At 42.4% G+C, this 22,314-nt stretch overlaps 2 protein-coding genes and 1 long non-coding RNA gene across 3 annotated transcripts in view; 2 read left to right on the top strand and 1 right to left on the bottom strand.

Annotated features, from left to right (window-relative positions):
• The window catches only part of slx4ip (SLX4 interacting protein), a 645,261-nt gene extending 634,637 nt beyond the window's left edge, over positions 1–10,624 (bottom strand). The window contains exons 1-2 of the mRNA XM_085981675.1: positions 10,484–10,624; positions 533–588 (exon numbers count right to left, since the gene is read on the bottom strand). Coding sequence (XP_085837801.1) covers positions 533–559 — 27 coding nt within the window. The 5' untranslated portion in view covers positions 560–588; positions 10,484–10,624. The remainder of the gene's footprint in view (positions 1–532; positions 589–10,483) is intronic.
• LOC147121434 (uncharacterized) lies at positions 9,846–12,738 on the top strand. The gene is made up of 3 exons (XR_015077541.1): positions 9,846–9,934; positions 10,909–11,015; positions 12,581–12,738. It is a non-coding gene; the product is annotated as an uncharacterized LOC147121434 (long non-coding RNA).
• Positions 12,739–13,209: 471 nt separating this feature from the next.
• Positions 13,210–22,281, top strand: LOC147121435 (uncharacterized). The gene is made up of 2 exons (XM_085981676.1): positions 13,210–13,345; positions 21,861–22,281. Exon 2 carries the CDS (start codon positions 21,910–21,912, stop codon positions 22,060–22,062), a length of 153 nt encoding a protein of 50 aa, XP_085837802.1. The 5' UTR covers positions 13,210–13,345; positions 21,861–21,909; the 3' UTR covers positions 22,063–22,281.
• Positions 22,282–22,314: the final 33 nt, after the last annotated feature.

The following is a 22,314-nucleotide window of genomic DNA, read 5'->3' on the forward strand; positions in this document are numbered from 1 at the left end:
TTTCTATGCAACAATTTTAAAATGCTGCATTATCTATTATATTTTATCAGGATAATAAAATGTTTTTTTTACTAGGATGAGGTGGGAAAGGTATTATTTTTAATCCTCCAGTTCTCTCCCCTTACACATCAGTCATGAAATCAGTGACTCATGGTGAGGTAGAATTCCATGAAGGGCAGGATATTACTTTCATGTTGCATGGGAACACTGAAGAAAATAAAAACTAGTTTATGACAGCAAATATTGTGCTTAATTTTAAGAGAGAAGTCTTTGGCAACCTCAGTCAGACCCCAGTGGAGATAAACTAAGAGTACAGTTCAGCCTCTGTATGTCAAGAGATTCCATCAGTCACGAGCAGTAACCCATTACTCCATTCTGTGTACACTGGTCTTAGTCAGCAATTCACTCTTCCCTTCCCCCTATAAACTAAGCACTCTCCATTCATAAGCAAGTGATTTTATATAAATAACAGTAACTTACAATGCTAAATTATACATGAAAAAGTATTAGTTGAAAATGTTAGTAGACTTACCTTAAGGACAAATTTGTTTGAGGGCATTACTGCAATAGGAACATATCTTGCTTAACCTGCAATGATAGTTAAATAAATTACTATCACCTCATTCACACAATAGGACAGCCAACCTGCGTTAAGACAGAAAAACAGTTTATAAAAAAATGCGATGGGAACCAAATATTAATTAAATATAAACACTACATTAAACACTAAGTGCCAGCTTGGCTTATTGACAGCAGTCTCACCTATGAGTCAAAAGATTGTGGGTTGCAGCCCTCCTTCATGACATCAGCACATGTTCTGGGCTGATATTTCAGTGCAGTAGAGGGAGCACTCCAATTTTGAAGTCTTTTGATGAAACCTTAAACCGAGGCAACGCCCGTACGGTTCAGGTGAACATGAAAGATCCCACGGTACTATCCAAACAGTAGGGAGGTCTCAGTGTCCTGGGCCAATCTTTACCACTCAACCAACACTATCAAAATTAATTGGCCTTTATCGGTTTTGCTATTTGTGGTACCTAGCTGTACACATAATAATAGTAACTTCAAAAGTAATTTACTTTAGAATGTCCTGAAGACATGAAAGGCACTATATAAATGCAAGTACTTTCTCTTGAAATCCTTTCAAAACATGTCAAACAATTCAAAGATTTCTGGCCACTTTGACAATTTAGAAATCACAGTCTCTACTGCATCACTGGTAGTAATTCAGTGCTCCAAGTAGGCTAATTGTTATTAATTTGTAACTAGTATCGCTACCAGTGAATATTGACTTCCTTTATCAAGTTACAGTGTTTCATGGAGATCACACTTGTGTTGTACCAAGTAGAGAACACTCCAGCACCGACCAGTTTATTTTTAGGCAAGAAATTAAGGCAGCACGTAGTTGGAATTGGATATTGAACTTTTAAATCTGCAATCCCTGCCATGTGCATCTGGACCATTGTAGTTAATAGATGCTCCCTGTGTGCAAAAGGGTACTGCTGGAGTTTAACCAGCTAAAACTGCAGTTCAGATTAAATAAGTAATGTAGAGTCCATGATTGCCTTTTTAAAAAAGCATGTTTGATGGACTGAATAGCTTTTCTATTTCCATGTACTGGAATGTATGGTATGCATCAGTACAGAACACTTGTCCAGCTAGACCAACCTACTAATTATGGCAATGGCTTGCAGAGTCATCTAGAGATGAGTGAGAAGAATCCCAACCTTCCAAGGTTTACCCCTCCAAGTCTTATCAATGAGCCAGGCTGGCTGGTCATTCATCAACAAACCCTTAAGCACTAAGCACTAAAGGCCTGATGAGTTTAATTTAATTTCTGATTTGAGTTTTTAAAAGTTACTGGTTTTTTAGTTATATTTGTTTTTTGATTTGATTTAACACAAGAGGGGAAAGGCCTGATGAGCTCAGGTATCAGATTACTGAATCTACCTCACAGAGGATTGACTCCCTTTCAAAGTACCATTACCAGGCATGCCAGTTTGGAGCCAACTTGATCCCAGAGAGACCCTGGTTACCTCCTAAGCCCCTCAAAGGTGATTAGATTTCACTGCCAGTATGAAATTTATTTAATATTTTACTACATTAAAGGCACTATATAAATGCAAGTTGTTGTTGCTGTTAAGAAATGAGGATAACACTTACTTGAATTTAATATTTAACATTTCAATTTGGAAATTTTTCCATGTGATTATTTTTGTTGCCAATTTCTCTTCCCCGCCCCCCTTTCTGAAAGCATTGACTCCTCGCTGGGATACCACAGGTGCTGAGCAGCCTCCTTTGCCTCATTCAGGTTCCATCATGTAAGAGCCTTAACAGCAGGTGTCAATGGGTTATTCAACTGCAAGGATCATCAAAGCAGAGCCCAATCTAATCCTCACCTGACATCCACACATCTGCACTTCCAATAGGGGTTGCTGGATACCAAGAGCCTTTTCCCCATCTAATCTGGAGGCAGTGAAGTTAACTGTGGCATCCCTGCTCCCACTTTGGTTGAGATTAGTTTACACAACACAGACCAGGGATTAAAACAAACCTTCCTGGAGTGGTAATGTATTTACAATTTCCACTTTTTCCTGCTCTGAGAAAATAACCAAATGTCAACCCGTAAATATTAAAGAAAGCAATCAGTTTTACAATTTGCATTTATAATATCCTACATTTTAAGTTTGTTAGTGGAACGTGCACTAGAAAATATAATACATATTTTCACATTTTTCCCAGACCATGCTGAAACTGATTATTCTGTTATATTGACTATTGAGATATTCAGAATATTGTAATATACAGGTCAAGCCTCCAAAATCCAGAGTTCTGGAATCCAGGACGATTGGTGGCAGGGTCGTCCGGAATCCGTAAAATGTTCCGGAACCCGGACACCCCGAGGGAGGCTTACTAAAAACCGGAAATATCGCAACCTGGGCCCAGGCATTTCCGGACTCGGCACGTGTTTCTGATGTCTGAAGTCCGGAAATATCACAACCTGGGCTCGGGCGTTTCCGGACTTCGGACATCAGAAACACGTTCCGAAGTCCGGAAAAACAAGAAACCGGTTTGTTCTCAGTCCCGAGGTTGCCGGATTCGGGATGCTCAACCTGTACTTAGAATACTTCTCATACATTAAGTTACCGTTGAAATGGCGAAATGGTGTTTTCTGGTTCAATGCACATTAAGTGACTTCTATAATAACGTGCTGACAAGCAGGCTGATCAAGTCTCAGCTTGTTTAAAATTACATTTTACACCCAATACCTACAGCCTGTCAACTGTAGAAATTAAAAGTTTGACTAAAAATATATAGCGGTGTTGTCAAAGGATTTCTGCAAAACTGGATCTAAGCAACCAGATCAAATGTATAGTCCTTCACCTTGACCATACCAGTTGGCAATTAGTTAATTTAACTTGCATCAAAATACTCATTGCTTACAAAACTGCATACACAATTTTAAAATAGTAACTACTCCTGCATAGTTTCTGAATCCTGTTATTCATTGCATAAAACATGCAGAAGGATAAACTCCACTCTAAAATAATCTAGCTTTTCCCTTTGTAATCTCTCTGTACAAGCCATCCCTCACCAAGAGAACAGGCAGGCTCCCTCCTCGCAAACGTCTGCCACTGACATTCTATGACTAACCACTAGGAGGTACATGAGAGCAGTCCCAGGGAGAGTCTCACTCCAACTCCCCACTCGACTGCTTTTTAGGATTACACAGCTGAAATAATTACATTACGGAGGGAGAAATCGCAGGTGCAAATCTACATCCCGCCACTCTGCGTTGCAGCATGTTTGAGCTGCAACATGCTACGCTACCATGCCAGCTGATGGACCCCAATGTTAACAGTACTGTACATTTCTGGTTAATTCTGAAGCTTTTGTCATGACTGCCAATTGATTACAGGGTAAATCTGCAATTATTTGCTGAATGTCTGTCTGACTCCTCCCCTCCCATTCAGGATATGTAAGTTTTGACACTTTTCTGGCACTTTTTCCAGTATTTTGAAGAAATTGTAATTCTGCCTTTGAACCAAATTTATCCTGAAAGGCTTACAGATACTTTAAATATTGAAATAAGGTATGCGTTACCAGTTACAATTTTTGTACCATCAAAAGGTCATCGATAGTGAGCATACCACAGCAGACCTACATTTATGCATGTGCTACAGATGGATAAAGTAATGTAACTAATGATGGATTGTAGCTTTACTTATGATGAAATTATTGAAATATAAAATGTAAGTAATATTATAATGGGGGTAATTTTAACCCAACATTCACAGTAAGAATCTGATGGGATCGAATCCCGTCAGTTTCCCTCTATGCGGGTTAGGCTAAAATTACCCCCATTGTTCTCAGTGCAAATAAAATATTGAAGAAGAACGTAACAACTTGCACTTTTGTAGCAACTTCTTTCATCCACCCTAACACGGAGCTTGGAATTGGCATAAAAATCCCAGATGAAATCCAAAATTTGGCTGTGTACTCCGATAGTTTTCAGTTTGTTCAGGAGCACCTTTCCCGACTTCAGGACATCCCAAAGCATTTCACAACCATTGAAGTACTTTTGAAGTGTAGCCAATGTTGTAATGTAGGGAAATGTGGCAGCCAATTTGCACACAGCAAGGTTCCAAAAACAGCAATGAAATAGATGGCCAGATAATCTGTTTTAGTGATGATACTGGAGGGATAAATATTGGCCAGGATACCGAGAGAGCTCCCCTGCTTTTCTTCAAATAATACCATGGGATCTTTTACATCCACCTGAGTGGGCAGACAGGACCTCAGCGACCACTAGATCAACAGCTTTATGAAAGTTGCTGAAAGTAGACTGCTCCTGGCTCTTAGGGTGTTCTGCAATCTTGGACAAAGCCAAAAACTACCCTACAAATTCCTCAAAAGAGCAAAATCCAGCCTACTCCTTTCTGATTACTCTGCAGCCTTCCAAAGCACCCAATATGTATGCCCCAATAATACAAAAAACAACCTTAGGTGTAATTCCTTGATAGTTTTCAGGCTCACTAGAATCCCATTTCTTGTGTATAGAAACCATATCTGTGCTCAGAAACACCAAGGATATGCATGCCTGAAACAGAATCCAGCCTCAGAAAAGGCAGCTGCCAACTAAGAGTGCTTCCTAACATTGTTCTCCCTAAATTATTGCCATTCTCCCCTTCCCTTGAACAGCAGTCAAATATGTACAACATTAATAATTAAGTGAACCTGATTCAGTCTAAGTTCGTACAGTTTAAAGGCATTTGAATTTGGATCTCCAGAGTAAGTATTTTAGCAAAAATGTTTTGTTCAAACTTTCTGAAAATGGAGGAAAGTATATTCCATATTTCGTGTATATTAGCAACTGAACTGGGATTAGACATTGTGTGAAATGCTTATCCAGACATTAAGATCACCTTGAAGAGATTAGTTTTAAGGCCTCAGCAACTGATACACACATGCTTATAATCTGACTTTATTATACCCATGAACACATCTTTATTACTTAAAACCTCTCTGATCTCATTGATCAGTGATTTTCAGCACATAAGGCACAACAAATTTGGCTTACTCACCTGCCACTGGGTGCTTTGATTACGAGACAGCACAGCAGTCACTCAATTGTGGCCCTACAGATGCAGCTCTGCGGCAACCTGTGGAAAGTGGCCAGGCAGTATAGCCAGTTTAAATCCCACTCTGATTTTTTTTTTAAATCAGCAAAACAACAACAACCTGCATTTATATAGAGCCTTTAACATAGTGAAACATTCCAAGGCACTTCTCAGGAGCGATTATCAAACAAAATTTGACACTGAGCCACATAAGGAGATATTAGGGCAGGTGACCAAAAGCTTGGTCAAAGAACTAGGTTTTAAGGAGAGTCTTAAAGAAGGAGAGAGAGGTAGAGGGGTTTAGGGAGGGAATTCCAGAGCTTAGGGCCGCCAATGGTGGAGCGATTTATAAATCGGGGTGTGCAAGAGACCAGAATTGGAGGAATGCAGAGATCTCGGAGGGTTGTAGGGAGAGGCAAGGCCATGAACGGATTTGAAAGCAAAGATGAGAATTTTAAAATCAAGGCGCGACTGGGCAAATGGACATAAAATGCTGATGGTTAGAATGTATGTACAGAGGCTTCTTCAACCATAACACATCTAGTTCTTTTTCTTCTATCAATCAATGCTGGATTATTCAGAACACTTAAAACACTGTTGTACATTAGAAATTGCTGACTAGCCATAGGTGTGGATAGAGCGACACCATTTTAATCACATGCATAAACTTTAGTAGAAAATCCTTTACATATACTCTCACAATACAGGTAAATGTACTTAGAAATACATGGAAGTTACAGCATGGAAACTGACGATTCGGCCCAACCAGTCCATTTCGGTGTTTACCCTCCCTCGAGCAAATATTCCTGATCACATTTACCCACCCTGTTCCCATATAGCTTCAACCCCGTTTCCTTCATTCACCTATCCAATCTTGAATGTTGATAGTAGCTGTCTCAACCACTAACCCTGGAAGTAAACTCCACATGCTCTCAACTCTGTGTACTGGAATTTCTCCTTCCATCTCGTTTGGGGAATGTTACTCAAAGGGTTGACAGTGGATAGGCAATGGCAAGCATTTAAAGATCGCATGGATGAACTACAGAATTTGTTCATCCCTGTTTGGCATAAAAATAAAACAAAAAGGGTGACTCAACTGTGGCTAACAAGGGAAATTAGGGATAGCATAAGATCCAAGGAGAGGACATATAAATTGGCCAGAAAAAGCAGCAAACCTGAGGATTGGGAGCAGTTTAGGATTCAGCAAAGGAGGGCAAAGGGATTAATTAAGAGGGGGAAAATAGAATATGTGAGTAAGCTTGCAGGGAACATAAAAACTGACTGTAAAAGCTTCTATAAATATGTGAAGAGAAAAAGATTGGTGAAGTCAAGCATAGGTCCCTTGCAGTCAGAATCAGGGGAATTTATACAGTAATGGGGAACAAAGAAATGGCAGACCAATTAAGTACATACTTTGGTTCTGTCTTCACAAAGGAGGACACAAATAACCTCCCAGAGATGTCGGGGAACATAGGGTCTAATGAGAGGGGGGAACTGAATGAAATCAGTATTTGTAGGGAAATTGACGGGATTGAAGGCCGATAAATCCCTAGGGCCTGATAATCTACATCCTAGGGTACTTAAGGAAGTGGCCCTAGAAATAGTAGATGCATTGCTGGTCATCTTCCAAAATTCTATAGACTCTGGAACAGTTCCCATGGATTGGAGGGTAGCTAATGTTACCCCACTATCCAAAAAAGGGCGGGAGAGAGAAAATGGGGAATTATAGACTGGTAAGCCTGACATCGGTAGTGGGGAAAACGCTAGAGTCCATTATAAAAGATGTAATAGCAGAGCACTTGGAAAACAGTGACAGGATCGGACAAAGTCAACATGGATTTACAAAAGGTAAATCATGCTTGACTAATCTACTGGAATTTTTTGAGGATGTAACTGGTAGAATATTTAAGGGAGAACCAGTGGATGTGGTGTATTTGGACTTCCAGAAGGCTTTCGATAAGGTCCCGCATAAGAGATTAGCGTGTAAAGTTAAGGCACATGGGATTGGGGGTAAGGTACTGACTTGGATAGAGAACTGGTTGGCAGACAGGAAGCAAAGAGTTGGAATAAACGGGTCTTTTTCCGAGTGGCAGGAAGTGACTAGTGGGGCACCGCAGGGATCGGTCCTCGGACCCCAGCTATTCATTCATAATATATATTAATGATCTAGGCGAGGGAACTAGATGTAATATCTCCAAGTTTGCAGACGACACAAAGCTGGATGGGCGTGTGTGCTGTGAGGAGGATGCAGAGAAACTCCAGTATGATTTGGACAGGTTGGGTGATTATACTGCATCTGCACAATGTGGATAAATGCAAGGTTATCCACTTTGGTGGCAAAAACAGGAAGGCAGATTATTATCTGAATGGTAATAGATTGGGAAAAGGGGAAGTGCAACGAGACCTGGGTGTCCTTGTGCACCAGTCGCTGAAGGTAAGCATGCAGGTTAAGAAGGCAAATGGTATGTTGGCCTTTGTTGCAAGAGGGTTCGAGTAGAGGAACAAGGATGTCTTGCTGCAGTTGTACAGGGCCTCGGTGAAACCACACCTCGAGTATTGTATGCAGTTTTGGTCGCCTTATCTGAGGAAGGATGTTCTTGCCATGGAGGGAGTGCAGCGAAGATTCACCAGACTGATACCTGGGATGCAGGAATGCCGTATGAGGAGAGATTGGGTCGATTGGGCTTATACTCGCTGGAGTTTAGAAGAATATGGGGGGATCTCATTGAAACTTATGAAATTCTAACAGGACTAGACAGACTAGATGCAGGATGTTCCTGATGGTCGTGGATTCCAGAACCAGAGGTCACAGTCTAAGGATAAGGGGTAAGCCATTTAGGACAGAGATGAGGAGGAATTTCTTCACCCAGAGAGTGGTGAACCTGTGGAATTCTCTACCACAGAAGATAGTTGAGGCCAATTCATTAAATATATTCAAGAACGAGTTACATATATTTCTTAAGGCTAAAGGGATCAAGGGATATGGGGAGAAGGCAAGGGCGGGGTACTGAGTTTAGATGATCAGCCATGATCTCATTGAATGGCGGAGCAGGCTCGAGGGGCCGAATGGCCTACTCCTGCTCCTATCTTCTATGTCTCGTACATTTAATCTTGTATCTATGGCCCACGTCCTAGACCCCTCAAATACTGGAAAGAGTCTTGTTTCTATCTGCCTCATCCCACGGTTTCATAATTTTAAACAATTCTATCATATCACCCCCATAATCTGTATTCTAGTTTTTCCAAGCCTTTCATCATGTACCGCACGTGTGTACGGTTATTTAAACATCTACCACCATTAAGTAAGGAAATAAAGCATTCACAATAATAAACTAAAACTCAGTCTGCTTTTCATCTTACCATTTTACCACAAGCGCACAAAATTTTAAAGTACACATGCATACATCATGTGAAAAAGAGTATTGAGATCACATGCCCAACCATAGAACTCAGAGAATCATACACCACATACAGAGGCCATTGGGCCCATTGTGCTTGTGCTGGCTCTTTGAAAGAGCTATCTGATTAGTCCCACTCTCCATTTATTACTCATTTTGCATTGACTTATAGGGGAGGGAGTTAAGGGAAATCGTAATGTGTTTCCCCTTTTTCGATGTGCCGTGTGTTCCCCATTTCCATAGAATCAAGTTCATAAATTTGTGCATGATTGTAGTAACTTTAATCTGTGCCTATGACATGTATTTTGTAATGCTTCAAACTGTTTAAAAATAAAAGCATCCATTTCGTGCTATTCAACCTGGTCTATTGAGTTCTTTCTCTGCACTACTGTTCTCTGCACCTAAGTCCAAGGTCTAGAACCGTAGGGGGGAGTGGGTCGAACCACTCAAGGGTAATTATTGCACGAAGCCTGGCAGGAGACCAGAAAGAGCAAGAGAAACCCCCTACAGAAATATGTAACAACATGTCACAACCTGAGGACTGTTTAAAAGTAAGACTGTTTAAAATTAATATTGTTTAAAAGTAATATTGTATGTACCCAACAAATGTCAAATCGATTGACACCTACAGAATGTTGGAAAACTGTACCTTTTTGCTATGTAAGCTTTGGCAATATGGTTCTCTGTAAACTTTCATGCCAATAAAGCATTTGAATTGGAATTGGAAATTGGACTAACGTAATTAATCACAGCTGGATTCCCAATTAGCCAGCACAAGTACAAGGGACCAAATGGTTTGCACACGAAGAAGCAAGGGACCAAATGGCCTCCATCATTCTATGTGGCTAATGTAATTGGACAACACTGCCTTAAAAAACAATGTAGCAGAAGAAATAGATAACATACAAAGAAAAGGTTGGTGCTGGCCTGCATCACATTAACACTCTCGGTTGCACCTCATCACCATAGACGTAGTAGAAAGAAGGAATGAAAGACTTGCATTTATATAGTGCCTTTCACAACTTCAGGACGTCCCAACACGGTTTACAGCCAAAGTACTTTTGAGGTGCAGCCACTGTTGTACTGTAGGAAACGCAGCAGCCAATTTGCACACAGCAAGCTTCCACAATGTGATAATGACCAGATAATCTGTTTTTTTAAGTGATGTTGTTTGAGGGATAAATATTGGCCAGAACTCCTCTTCAAAATAGTACCGTGGGATCTTTTACATACACCTGAGAGAGCAGATGGGACCTCAGAGAGTGCCCCACTCCCTCTGTACTGCAATAGTCACCCTAGAGTTTTGTGCACAAGTCTCTGGAGTGGGTCTTTCTGACCCAGAGGCGAGGGTGCTACCCACTGAGCCATGGCTGACACTGCAAAGAGAGGGTGTTAAGGTTGGTGCTGGCCCAGCATCGCATGTACACTCACCCCTCAGCAATTTGCAGAGGTGCCACATAGTACCTGAAGTGTGCAGTAGAGAAGCTGCGGCCGCGCGCTCACTGAACCCCCAACCTCGCTCGCACGCGCACGTCCAGCGCCGTCACCAACCGTTTCGAACCCGCCGCCTCGTTCAAACTGGATTCTTACAGCGCATGCGCCAACGGCCAGCAAGCTCTGGCAGTTAGCGATCCCCCCACCCCACCAAAATATAAATCACACCACCCCTTCCTCAGGACAAAAATAAAAAGCTTAAAATCAATATATCGCGTCTGATTTTATAATTTAAAAAAAATCTATAGATGGCTACATTAATGCCGGATTTTTTTATAATTAATAAAATATAGATACCAGGACGGTTACTGTGAAGCTCCAGCCGATTCGTTAATTTGCAAACCATTAAAAAAAACGAAATATTTTACAATTTTATTTTTCTTAATTTCCCAAAGTGGGAGTGATTCGGACAGCCGGCGGCAGGCTGAGGAAGGCCCTCCCTCCAATCCTTCTGCAGCCAGGGCCTGTACACGATGGGAAGCGGCTGTGGCAGCGTCTCAAGGTGAGTGACGGGAGAGAGAGGCGGCTCGACCCCTCGACCACACACTCACTCGCCAGCTGAGAGCCGTTATAAAGTTAGTGAGAGTTGTCTGATTCGAAAGGAAAGGCGCTTAATGTGCTCCCGCTAGGTGAAGGGAAAGTGAAGAGGAAGTACGCCCTCATCTTTATCTATATATATTTCACTTTTAAAATGTTGAAGGGCAACTGAAGACTTCGTCATTCCCATCCCGCCTCCACTCTCTATTGAACATCAAGCTGTAGATTAAGCTAGAACTTTTAAAAACTTTTATTTAACAGCCGAGGCAAGATTGAAGCCATAATAACAACAGAAAATGCTGGAAAAACTCAGCAGGCCAGGCAACATCCGTGATGAGAAAACAGAGTCAACGGTTCGGGTCAAACCCTTTGTCAAGATTGAAGCCATTCTGTTTGGTTGCTGCCAGAATTATTTCCGCCTCAGCTTGCTGGTTCTTCTTGCCTTACCTGGCTCCACACTTGTATTGACGGCTCCCTTGGTATCTTGCTCATCCCTGAACTGAGACACAGGCCCAATGTCTATTGACAAGACTGTGTGTTTAAGAACATAAGAAATAGGAGAAGGAGTAGGCCCCCTCGAGCCCACTTTGCCATTCAATAAGATCATGGCTGATCTTCGACCTCAACTGCACCTACCCGCCCTATCTACATTTTGACGATGCACCCCAATTCTGCTAAAGCGGAATATGAGTTCTATACAGGTTTAACATTTGCACTCCGGGTCGTCCAGCCAGATTGCCTCCCTCTCTTCCGCGGCCATGTTCGCGCCCGGGTGGCCCTGGAGATGGAGCACGCGGTGTCCGCCGGCGCGCTCGAGCACTTCCGTGACCGGTGGGCGCCGCGGGGACTGGAGTGCATAATTGGATTGGACAACCAAATTTTAATTTGATTTGCTAAGGTTTATTTGAAGTTTGAGGTTTATTTACAGTTTATTTGTTTAATTTATTTGGTCCTATCAAAAGAGGAACATTTGCACTCCCTGCAGCCCCAACTGTTGAAATCCTCATCCATGTCTTTGGTCACCCCATGGTTTTGATCTCAACAACACTCCACTTGCCTGTCTCCCCACCTGCATTCTGTACAAGCTCTAACTTTCCTGTAGGTCTGTAGCCCATACCATGACACACCAAACTCTGCACACCCATCTGCTGCTCTCTGCCTGCCATCATATTTTAAAATCTTCATCCTCAAATGCCTACATGGCTTTGCTTCACCCTAGCTCCAATCTTCAGCCCTATGTCCTAGTATTCATTCCTCAGTTCTTCTGACTGTCTGCCGCTGCCCCGCCTGCCTCTCTTCACCATCAGTGGAAGAGATTTCAACCACCACATCCTTGCACTTTAGAACTCTCTCTATTTTATCCTTGTGTATTACTCTTCCTATTAAGAGCTGCAATTTTAGGTTTTTGCTTGGCTCCTGAGACAATTCCATGGTAAGCATGGTTTATACACAGGATTATGCTAATATTTTTGCTACCTTTCTCTGCCAATTTTCTCCCACTCCCATCCTTCACTCTTTGTTATGTTACAGTTGCACAGGCACCAGTCAACCTCTGGTACCGAGTCCCAAGTTCTCATTATTCAAGTGTGAGCCCAGATGGTGAACGTTCGTAACCTATTCAATCCAGAGGGACCAACACAGCTGAATGCTTGCTGGATGCCATGCACTCCAGTGGGATAGTGGATAGAGGTCAGGAACAGGATCCTTGACTAATTTTTCCCTCCCTAATCTGAGGGCCCAGAAACAAATTGTAGCACTTTTACTGTTTTGTGGCTCAGGAACCTCCATGTCAGTATGGACTGCAGATTTTTATTAAATAAATGGAGTCACTCGGGCATCACGATATACTATATTAGTGGAACTAATGAAGCAGGCTCATGTGGGGCATAAACCGGCATAGTCCAAATTGGGGCCTGTTTCTGTGCTGTATATTTTATTTAAGATAAATATGAAGTAGTGTAATTACAACACACTATGGATTTTTAAAAGAAGATAATAGATACTTTAACCTTATTTAAACAGTGTGTTATTAATATTTTCACTGAATAAATGTTATTTTTACTTGTAGGTGATTGTTTAAATTAGACATGAGTCTTAAAACTGTTTGGAAGAATTACCGAGTTTTAATTGTTATGGGAACAAGCCTTGCAATGATTCATTGGGGATGGTATAATATGAAGTCTAGTGAAACTTTCAAGAACAAAAACCAAGACTATATTCCAGAACCTGGAATTGTGACACACATCGTGGAACAGGAAGGCCAGCCAAAGGGAAAATAGGAACTGGATGTGTTAGGTAATGTACACTCCCTTTATTAGTTATGTCAAATAATGATGTTTCATATTTTGGAGAATAATCAACACAGAATTATTGTGGATGAAATGTGTGCAAAACTAGGTTAGAAATAATTTGCAAGAGCCCACCTATTCTATGGCAGTACTAGCAAGCAGTTTTCTGTTTTTAAGATGCAAGCACCCCTTTTAGTTTCGACGATGCATGTGGGAGGGCTGGCAGATACCCCAGGGTGTCTGTAGTGCTTTCCTTGAATTGATTGCTAGGAGGACGAATTGATTGCTAGGAGGACGTGTTGACCTGTCTTCTGATTTTTCTCCTGTCATTTTTGTTTGTAAATGATCCCCTCTCTTTCTTCTGCCTGCCTAAGGCACCTTTGCTGCAAAGAACATGGGCTGAAAAGTGGCCTAGTTCCAGACCACATTCAGTACTTTATGTTATTGTCTATCAGGAGGTGATGAAATATGATACATAGATACATAGATACATAGAGATAGGAACAGGAGTAGGCCATTCGGCCCTTCGAGCCTGCTCCGCCATTCAATGAGATCATGGCTGATCTTACCAGTTCAGTACCCCGTCCCCGCCTTTTCTCCGTAACCCTTAATCCCCTTAGCCTTCAGAAATATATCCAATTCTCTCTTGAAAATATTTATTGAATTAGCCTTCACAGCCCTCTGTGGCAGGGAATTCCACAGGCTCACCACTCTTTGAGTGAAGAAATTCTTCCTCATCTCTGTTTTAAATGATTTGCCCGCTATTTTTAGACTGTGGCCCCTGGTTCTGTGCTCCCCGGCCATTGGAAACATTCTCTCTGAATTCAGCCTGTCCAGGCCTGCCATAATTTTATATGTTTCGATGAGATCCCCTCTCAATCTTCTAAACTCCAGTGAGTACAAGCCCAAACTATTTAATCTCTCTTCGTAGGTCATTCCCGCCATTCCAGGTATCAGCCTGGTGAATCGCCGTTGCACTCTTTCCATGGCAAGAACATCCTTCCGCAGATGGGGCGACCAAAACTGTACACAATACTCCAGATGCGGTCTCACCAGCACCTTGTACAGCTGTAGTAAGGTATCCCTATTCCTATACTCGAACCCCCTTGATATGAAGGCCAACATACCATTTGCCTTCTTAATCGCCTGTTGCACCTGCATGCTCTCCTTCAGTGACTGGTGCACAAGAACACCCAGGTCCCTCTGCACTTCCCCATCTCCCAATCTATTGCCATTTAGATAATAATCTACCCTCCTGTTTTTACCCCCAAAGTGGATAACCTCGCATTTATCCACATTATAGTGCATCTGCCACGTATCCGCCCATTCCCCCAACCTGTCCAAATCGCACTGTAGCCTCCTGACATCCTCATCAGAGCCCACCCCTCCTCCTAGTTTAGTGTCGTCAGCGAATTTGGAAATATTGCATCCAATTCCCTGATCCAGATCATTTATATATATATTGTGAACAGCTGGGGTCCCAGGACAGATCCTTGCGGCACCCCGCTGGTCACTGCCTGCCACTCCGAAAACGAGCCGTTTATTCCAACTCTCTGTTTTCTATCCGCCAGCCAGTTCTCTATCCACGTTAATACTTTGCCCCCAATTCCATGAGCCTTAATTTTGCATGATAATCTTTTGTGTGGAACCTTATCGAAGGCTTTCTGGAAGTCAAGGTACACCACATCCACTGGCTCTCCCCCATCTATTTTACCAGTTACTTCCTCAAAAAATTCCAGCAGATTAGTCAAACACGATTTACCCTTTGTAAATCCATGTTGACTCTGTCCGATCCTTTCCCCATTTGTCAAGTGCTCCGCTATTTTATCCTTAATAATGGACTCTAGCATTTTGCCCACAACCGATGTAAGGCTTACTGGTCTATAATTCCCTGCTTTCTCTCTACCCCCCTTTTTAAATATTGGGGTAACATTAGCTACCCTCCAATCCACGGGTACTGTTCCCGAGTCAATGGAGTTCCGGAAGATGATCCTTAGAGCATCTGCTATCTCCAGGGCCACCTCCTTAAGTACCCTAGGATGTAGTTTATCAGGCCCCGGGGATTTGTCGGCCTTCAGTCCCCTCAACTTACCCAACACCATATCCCTAGAGATACTAATTTCTGTCAGCTCCTCCCTCTCATTAGTCCCCATGTTTGCCGATATTCCTGGGAGGTTATTTGTGTCCTCCTTTGTGAATACAGAACCAAAGTATGAGTTTAATTGGTCTGCCATTTCCTTATTCTCCATTATATATTCTCCCGAATCGGACTGCAAGGGACCGACTTGGGATTTTACCAGTCTTTTCCTCCTGATATACCGATAAAAGCTTTTGCAGTCTGTCTTTATGTTTGCTGCAAGTTTACTTTCGTATTCTATTTTCCCCTTCCTGATTAATCCCTTTGTCCTCTTTTGCTGTATCCTGTACTGCCCCCAATCTTCCGGTCTGGTGCTTTTTTTTGCCAGTTGATATGCCCTTTTTTTTGATTTTATGCTGTCCCTAATTTCCCTCGTTATCCACGGTTGAGTCACCTTTTTAGGTTTATTTTTATGCCAAACCGGTATAAACATGTTCTGGAATTCTTCCATTCTATCTTTGAATGCTTGCCATTGTCTATCCGCTGTCAATCCCCCCAGAAACACCACCCAATCAATCTTACCCAATTCCCGTCTTAGACCCTCGTAATTCCCTTTATTTAAGTTCTGGACCTTAGTCTCTGATTCAATTTCCTCACTCTCCATCTCGACTGAGAGCTCGATCATATTATGATCGCTCTGACCCAAGGGGCCTCGTACAAGAAGATTGCTGATAAGTCCCTTCTCATTGCACAATACCCAGTCTAAAATGGCCTGATCTCGAGTCGGCTCCTCGACATATTGGTCCAGATAACCGTCCCGAAAACATTCCAGGAATTCCTCCTCCTCAGAATTTTTACTAATTTGGGTAGTCCAATCAATATGTAAATTAAAGTCACCCATGATGACAGCTGTGCTCTTATCGCACGCTTCTCTAATTTCCCTTTTTATGCCTTCCCTCACCTCCATATTACTATTTGGAGGCCTATATGGCGGTTCGGGAGGATTTAAACTAATTTGGCAGGGGGATGGGAACCTAGGTAGTGGAAAAGAGGGAAGTCATATGAAGTCAGAAATAGATGGTAGAAAGGTGAGAAGCAATAAGCAAAGGAGAGAAACACAAAGGGCCAAACTAATTCATAATGAGAGTGTGAAAAAAGCAAGCCTGAAGGCTTTGTATCTTAATGCTAGAAGCATTAGGAACAAGGTGGATGAATTAGTTGTGGAAATAGAGGTAAACAAGTATGATTTGATTGGGATTACAGAAACGTGGCTGCAGGGTGGGCAAGGCTGGGAACTTAACATCCAGGGATATACAATATTTAGGAAGGATCGGCAAAAAGGTAGGGGAGGTGGGGTAGCATTGCTGGTAAAGGAGGGGATTAATGCAATGGAAAGGAAGGATATTAACTCAGATGAAACGGAATCTGTATGGGTAGAAATGAGAAATAGCAAGGGGAGGAAAACGTTAGTGGGTGTGATATATAGGCCTCCAAATAGTAATATGGAGGTGAGGGAAGGCATAAAAAGGGAAATTAGAGAAGCGTGCGATAAGAGCACAGCTGTCATCATGGGTGACTTTAATTTACATATTGATTGGACTACCCAAATTAGTAAAAATTCTGAGGAGGAGGAATTCCTGGAATGTTTTCGGGACGGTTATCTGGACCAATATGTCGAGGAGCCGACTCGAGATCAGGCCGTTTTAGACTGGGTATTGTGCAATGAGAAGGGACTTATCAGCAATCTTCTTGTACGAGGCCCCTTGGGTCAGAGCGATCATAATATGATCGAGCTCTCAGTCGAGATGGAGAGTGAGGAAATTGAATCAGAGACTAAGGTCCAGAACTTAAATAAAGGGAATTACGAGGGTCTAAGACGGGAATTGGGTAAGATTGATTGGGTGGTGTTTCTGGGGGGATTGACAGTAGAGAGACAATGGCAAGCATTCAAAGATAGAATGGAAGAATTCCAGAACATGTTTATACCGGTTTGGCATAAAAATAAACCTAAAAAGGTGACTCAACCGTGGATAACGAGGGAAATTAGGGACAGCATAAAATCAAAAAAAAGGGCATATCAACTGGCAAAAAAAAGCACCAGACCGGAAGATTGGGGGCAGTACAGGATACAGCAAAAGAGGACAAAGGGATTAATCAGGAAGGGGAAAATAGAATACGAAAGTAAACTTGCAGCAAACATAAAGACAGACTGCAAAAGCTTTTATCGGTATATCAGGAGGAAAAGACTGGTAAAATCCCAAGTCGGTCCCTTGCAGTCCGATTCGGGAGAATATATAATGGAGAATAAGGAAATGGCAGACCAATTAAACTCATACTTTGGTTCTGTATTCACAAAGGAGGACACAAATAACCTCCCAGGAATATCGGCAAACATGGGGACTAATGAGAGGGAGGAGCTGACAGAAATTAGTATCTCTAGGGATATGGTGTTGGGTAAGTTGAGGGGACTGAAGGCCGACAAATCCCCGGGGCCTGATAAACTACATCCTAGGGTACTTAAGGAGGTGGCCCTGGAGATAGCAGATGCTCTAAGGATCATCTTCCGGAACTCCATTGACTCGGGAACAGTACCCGTGGATTGGAGGGTAGCTAATGTTACCCCAATATTTAAAAAGGGGGGTAGAGAGAAAGCAGGGAATTATAGACCAGTAAGCCTTACATCGGTTGTGGGCAAAATGCTAGAGTCCATTATTAAGGATAAAATAGCGGAGCACTTGACAAATGGGGAAAGGATCGGACAGAGTCAACATGGATTTACAAAGGGTAAATCGTGTTTGACTAATCTGCTGGAATTTTTTGAGGAAGTAACTGGTAAAATAGATGGGGGAGAGCCAGTGGATGTGGTGTACCTTGACTTCCAGAAAGCCTTCGATAAGGTTCCACACAAAAGATTATCATGCAAAATTAAGGCTCATGGAATTGGGGGCAAAGTATTAACGTGGATAGAGAACTGGCTGGCGGATAGAAAACAGAGAGTTGGAATAAACGGCTCGTTTTCGGAGTGGCAGGCAGTGACCAGCGGGGTGCCGCAAGGATCTGTCCTGGGACCCCAGCTGTTCACAATATATATAAATGATCTGGATCAGGGAATTGGATGCAATATTTCCAAATTCGCTGACGACACTAAACTAGGAGGAGGGGTGGGCTCTGATGAGGATGTCCGGAGGCTACAGTGCGATTTGGACAGGTTGGGGGAATGGGCGGATACGTGGCAGATGCACTATAATGTGGATAAATGCGAGGTTATCCACTTTGGGGGTAAAAACAGGAGGGTAGATTATTATCTAAATGGCAATAGATTGGGAGATGGGGAAGTGCAGAGGGACCTGGGTGTTCTTGTGCACCAGTCACTGAAGGAGAGCATGCAGGTGCAACAGGCGATTAAGAAGGCAAATGGTATGTTGGCCTTCATATCAAGGGGGTTCGAGTATAGGAATAGGGATACCTTACTACAGCTGTACAAGGTGCTGGTGAGACCGCATCTGGAGTATTGTGTACAGTTTTGGTCGCCCCATCTGCGGAAGGATGTTCTTGCCATGGAAAGAGTGCAACGGCGATTCACCAGGCTGATACCTGGAATGGCGGGAATGACCTACGAAGAGAGATTAAATAGTTTGGGCTTGTACTCACTGGAGTTTAGAAGATTGAGAGGGGATCTCATCGAAACATATAAAATTATGGCAGGCCTGGACAGGCTGAATTCAGAGAGAATGTTTCCAATGGCCGGGGAGCACAGAACCAGGGGCCACAGTCTAAAAATAGCGGGCAAATCATTTAAAACAGAGATGAGGAAGAATTTCTTCACTCAAAGAGTGGTGAGCCTGTGGAATTCCCTGCCACAGAGGGCTGTGAAGGCTAATTCAATAAATATTTTCAAGAGAGAATTGGATATATTTCTGAAGGCTAAGGGGATTAAGGGTTACGGAGAAAAGGCGGGGACGGGGTACTGAACTGGTAAGATCAGCTATGATCTCAGACGAAGATCAGCCATGATCTCATTGAATGGCGGAGCAGGCTCCAGTTAACACTTACCTCTGCAGGAAGAAGCCACAGCATTTGCTTAATGCTTTCTCATTTGTGACTTAGATTGGACACTGAGTGGAGTGCGATTTGAACCTGCATTCATCCCTACTCTGTAACTGAACTTTAATGCTGTAAAGTCCTACCCTGGTTTTTTTTATTTTTTCAGACTTTCTCTGAAACAGCGATTGCCTTTGCTAGATGCCTCCTTGCTAATAGACTAGCTGAGATCAGAAACCACCTATTTGGGAACAGGACTGTGAACCTGTGTTTTGCTGCTTCGAAGTGCAGCAAGTATTATTATGATCATTGTTCAGTTTACAAACTAAAGTTATAAAATTCAAAAATATTGCACCATTTTCAATTCACTTAATTAGTCTCATCGCAGCTACTTCATACTGCCTAGTTTTATAGACTATCACAGAATAAGATTGAGTTCAGCTGTCTCTGTTGGTGCTTCTTCTGTCATTAAACTTGTTCAGATGATGGAACGCTGCATAGGAGTAGATTATTTTATACTTGGTCTGCCTTCAGTCATAGGTTATTGTAGACGGCAGTTGTGAAGAATATCTGTGGCCAAGCCTGTTCCATCCTACCACATGAAGAAAGTGGTTGGGCAACTGAAGAAAAAGGGAGCTGGATAAAAAAATTACACATTCATTACAGCTTTCATCAACTTCCATTAAGGCTGAACATGCCTTAAACAACATGCAAACTTAAATAGGTTTCCACTATATGTTACAGTTGCAAATTTAGAGAAGCAAAACTAGAATTGTTGACATCTCTATGGCATTTAAGTAAAGGTGTATGTCATTGAAGGTAGTCGTCGTCGTACGTGTCTTCATACTGTTCCCTTTGGGGAACTGTATGAAGTGGTGGAAGGATTTCTGGCCGCGATTAACGCTCCTTCCGTGACCGTAACCATCTTCGTACCAGCCATTAGGGTGGTTAGTCCTATGGCGGGAGGGTTTTACGGGCTCCCACAACCCATACGAGGGGGGGGGGGGGAGGCCACCCACACCCACACCCACGGACGCAAGTATCCCGCTGGATGTCAACCCAGAATTTAGAGCCGGAGCTCCGACTCCACTTGCCGGGACGGTCTGGAGGGCGGTTTGAAACCCTACGCCTTCTGGCTCAGCGGCGGGGATGCTACCGCTACGCCAAAAGCCCACTCCATTGAAGGTAGTGCAATAGATGTATATATGGACTTTCAAAAGGCATTTGATAAAGTACCTCATAACAGACTTATTCAGAAAATAGAAGCACATGATATTAAAGGAACGGTGGTAACTTGGATACGAAATTGGCAAAGGGATAAGAGGCAGAGAGTAATGGTGAACGGATGTCTTTCTGACTGCAGTGGGGTCGACCAGGGGTCGGTATTGGGACCATTGCTCTTGTATATAAATGACCTGGACTTGGGTATAGGGAGTACAATTTTGAAGTTTGCGGATGATGCAGAACTTGGCAATGCAGTAAATAGTGAGCATGATAATGGCAGACTTCAGGAGGACATAAACAGTCTAGTGAAATGGGCAGACACATGGCAGATGCAATTTAATGCGGGTAAGTGTAAAGTGATGCACTTTGGGAGCAACAACATGGAGAGGCAGTATAATCTAAATGGTACTATTTTGAGTGGGGTGCAAAAACAGAGGGCCCTGGGGGTGCATATTCACAAATCTTTGAAGGTGGCAGGGCAAGTTAAGAAGGTAGTTGAGAAAGCGTTTGGTATACCTGGCTTTGTAAATAGGGGCATTAAATACAAAAACAAGGAAGTCATGCTAAACCTTTACAAATCTCTGGTTAGACCTCAGCTGAAGTATTGTGTGCAATTCTGGGCACCACACTTCAGGAAGGATGTCAAGGCCCTGGAGAGGGTACAGAGGAGGTTCACCAGGGATGAGGGAGTTCAGTTATGTGGAGAGATTGGAGAAGCTGGGATTGTTCTCCTTAGAGCAGAGAAGGTTAAAGGGAGCCCTAATAGAGATATTCAAAATTGAGAGGTTTTGATAGAGCAAGTAAGGAGAAACTATTTCCTGTGGCAAGTGGGTCGGTAACCAGAGGTCATAGATTTAAAATAATTAGCAAAAGAACTAGAGGGGAAATAAGGAGAAATTTCTTCACAGAGGATTGTTATGATGTGGAACGCACTACCTGACAGGGCGGTGGAATCAGATTTCATAGCAACTTTTAAAAGGCAATTGGACATGTATTTGAAGAGGACTAATTTGTAGGGTTACGGTGAAAAAGCTGAGGGTATGTGACTAAATTGGACAGCTCTTTCAAAGACACACCAGCACGGGTGTGATGGGCCAAATGGCCTCTAAGATTCTATTCTATGATTGAAAACTTCATTTTATCAAAGTATATTCTGACTATACACATTTTCTAATTACAGGTAACATTAAATTGGATTGCAGATATTTCATTGTAACGTCCTGACAAGAATGAGGAATAAAAGGTGGTTACAACAAAACTGGCTTCTGGTGGCAGGACTATCCTTACTTGGCATTCATACTGTCACGTATTTGATGCAGAAGTTTGTAAAAAAATCAACTCAATCCAGTTTAGAACTGAAGCAGAAGAATGTTGGTAAATAATATAGAACTGTCAAGCAGGATAAATCTTCTGCAATACGTCCAGATTTTGCTCCTCTCGTTGAGTTAACATACTTCCATGGGAATTTCAAATAATTTTCTATAATATGGCTGGCATGTACAGCAAGCATACAAGCATTGCACTTTTAAAAAATCAAACATGAAATGCTATATGTTAAATTTTGGTTTCCTTTTGCCAATAATAAAGCAACTGTTCTTCGATGCAAGTTTTCTGTCTTTAAAATCTTCCACCCT

Source organism: Somniosus microcephalus, chromosome 3, assembly GCF_052327205.1.
Source record: "Somniosus microcephalus isolate GS21.2 chromosome 3, FLI_Smic_1.0, whole genome shotgun sequence".
In the NCBI taxonomy this organism is placed as follows: Eukaryota; Metazoa; Chordata; class Chondrichthyes; order Squaliformes; family Somniosidae; genus Somniosus; species Somniosus microcephalus.

Bases quoted from the DNA above. Each gene is read 5' to 3' on its own strand.
- LOC147121435 (XM_085981676.1), top strand. From the start codon at position 21,910: ATGAGGAATAAAAGGTGGTTACAACAAAACTGGCTTCTGGTGGCAGGA.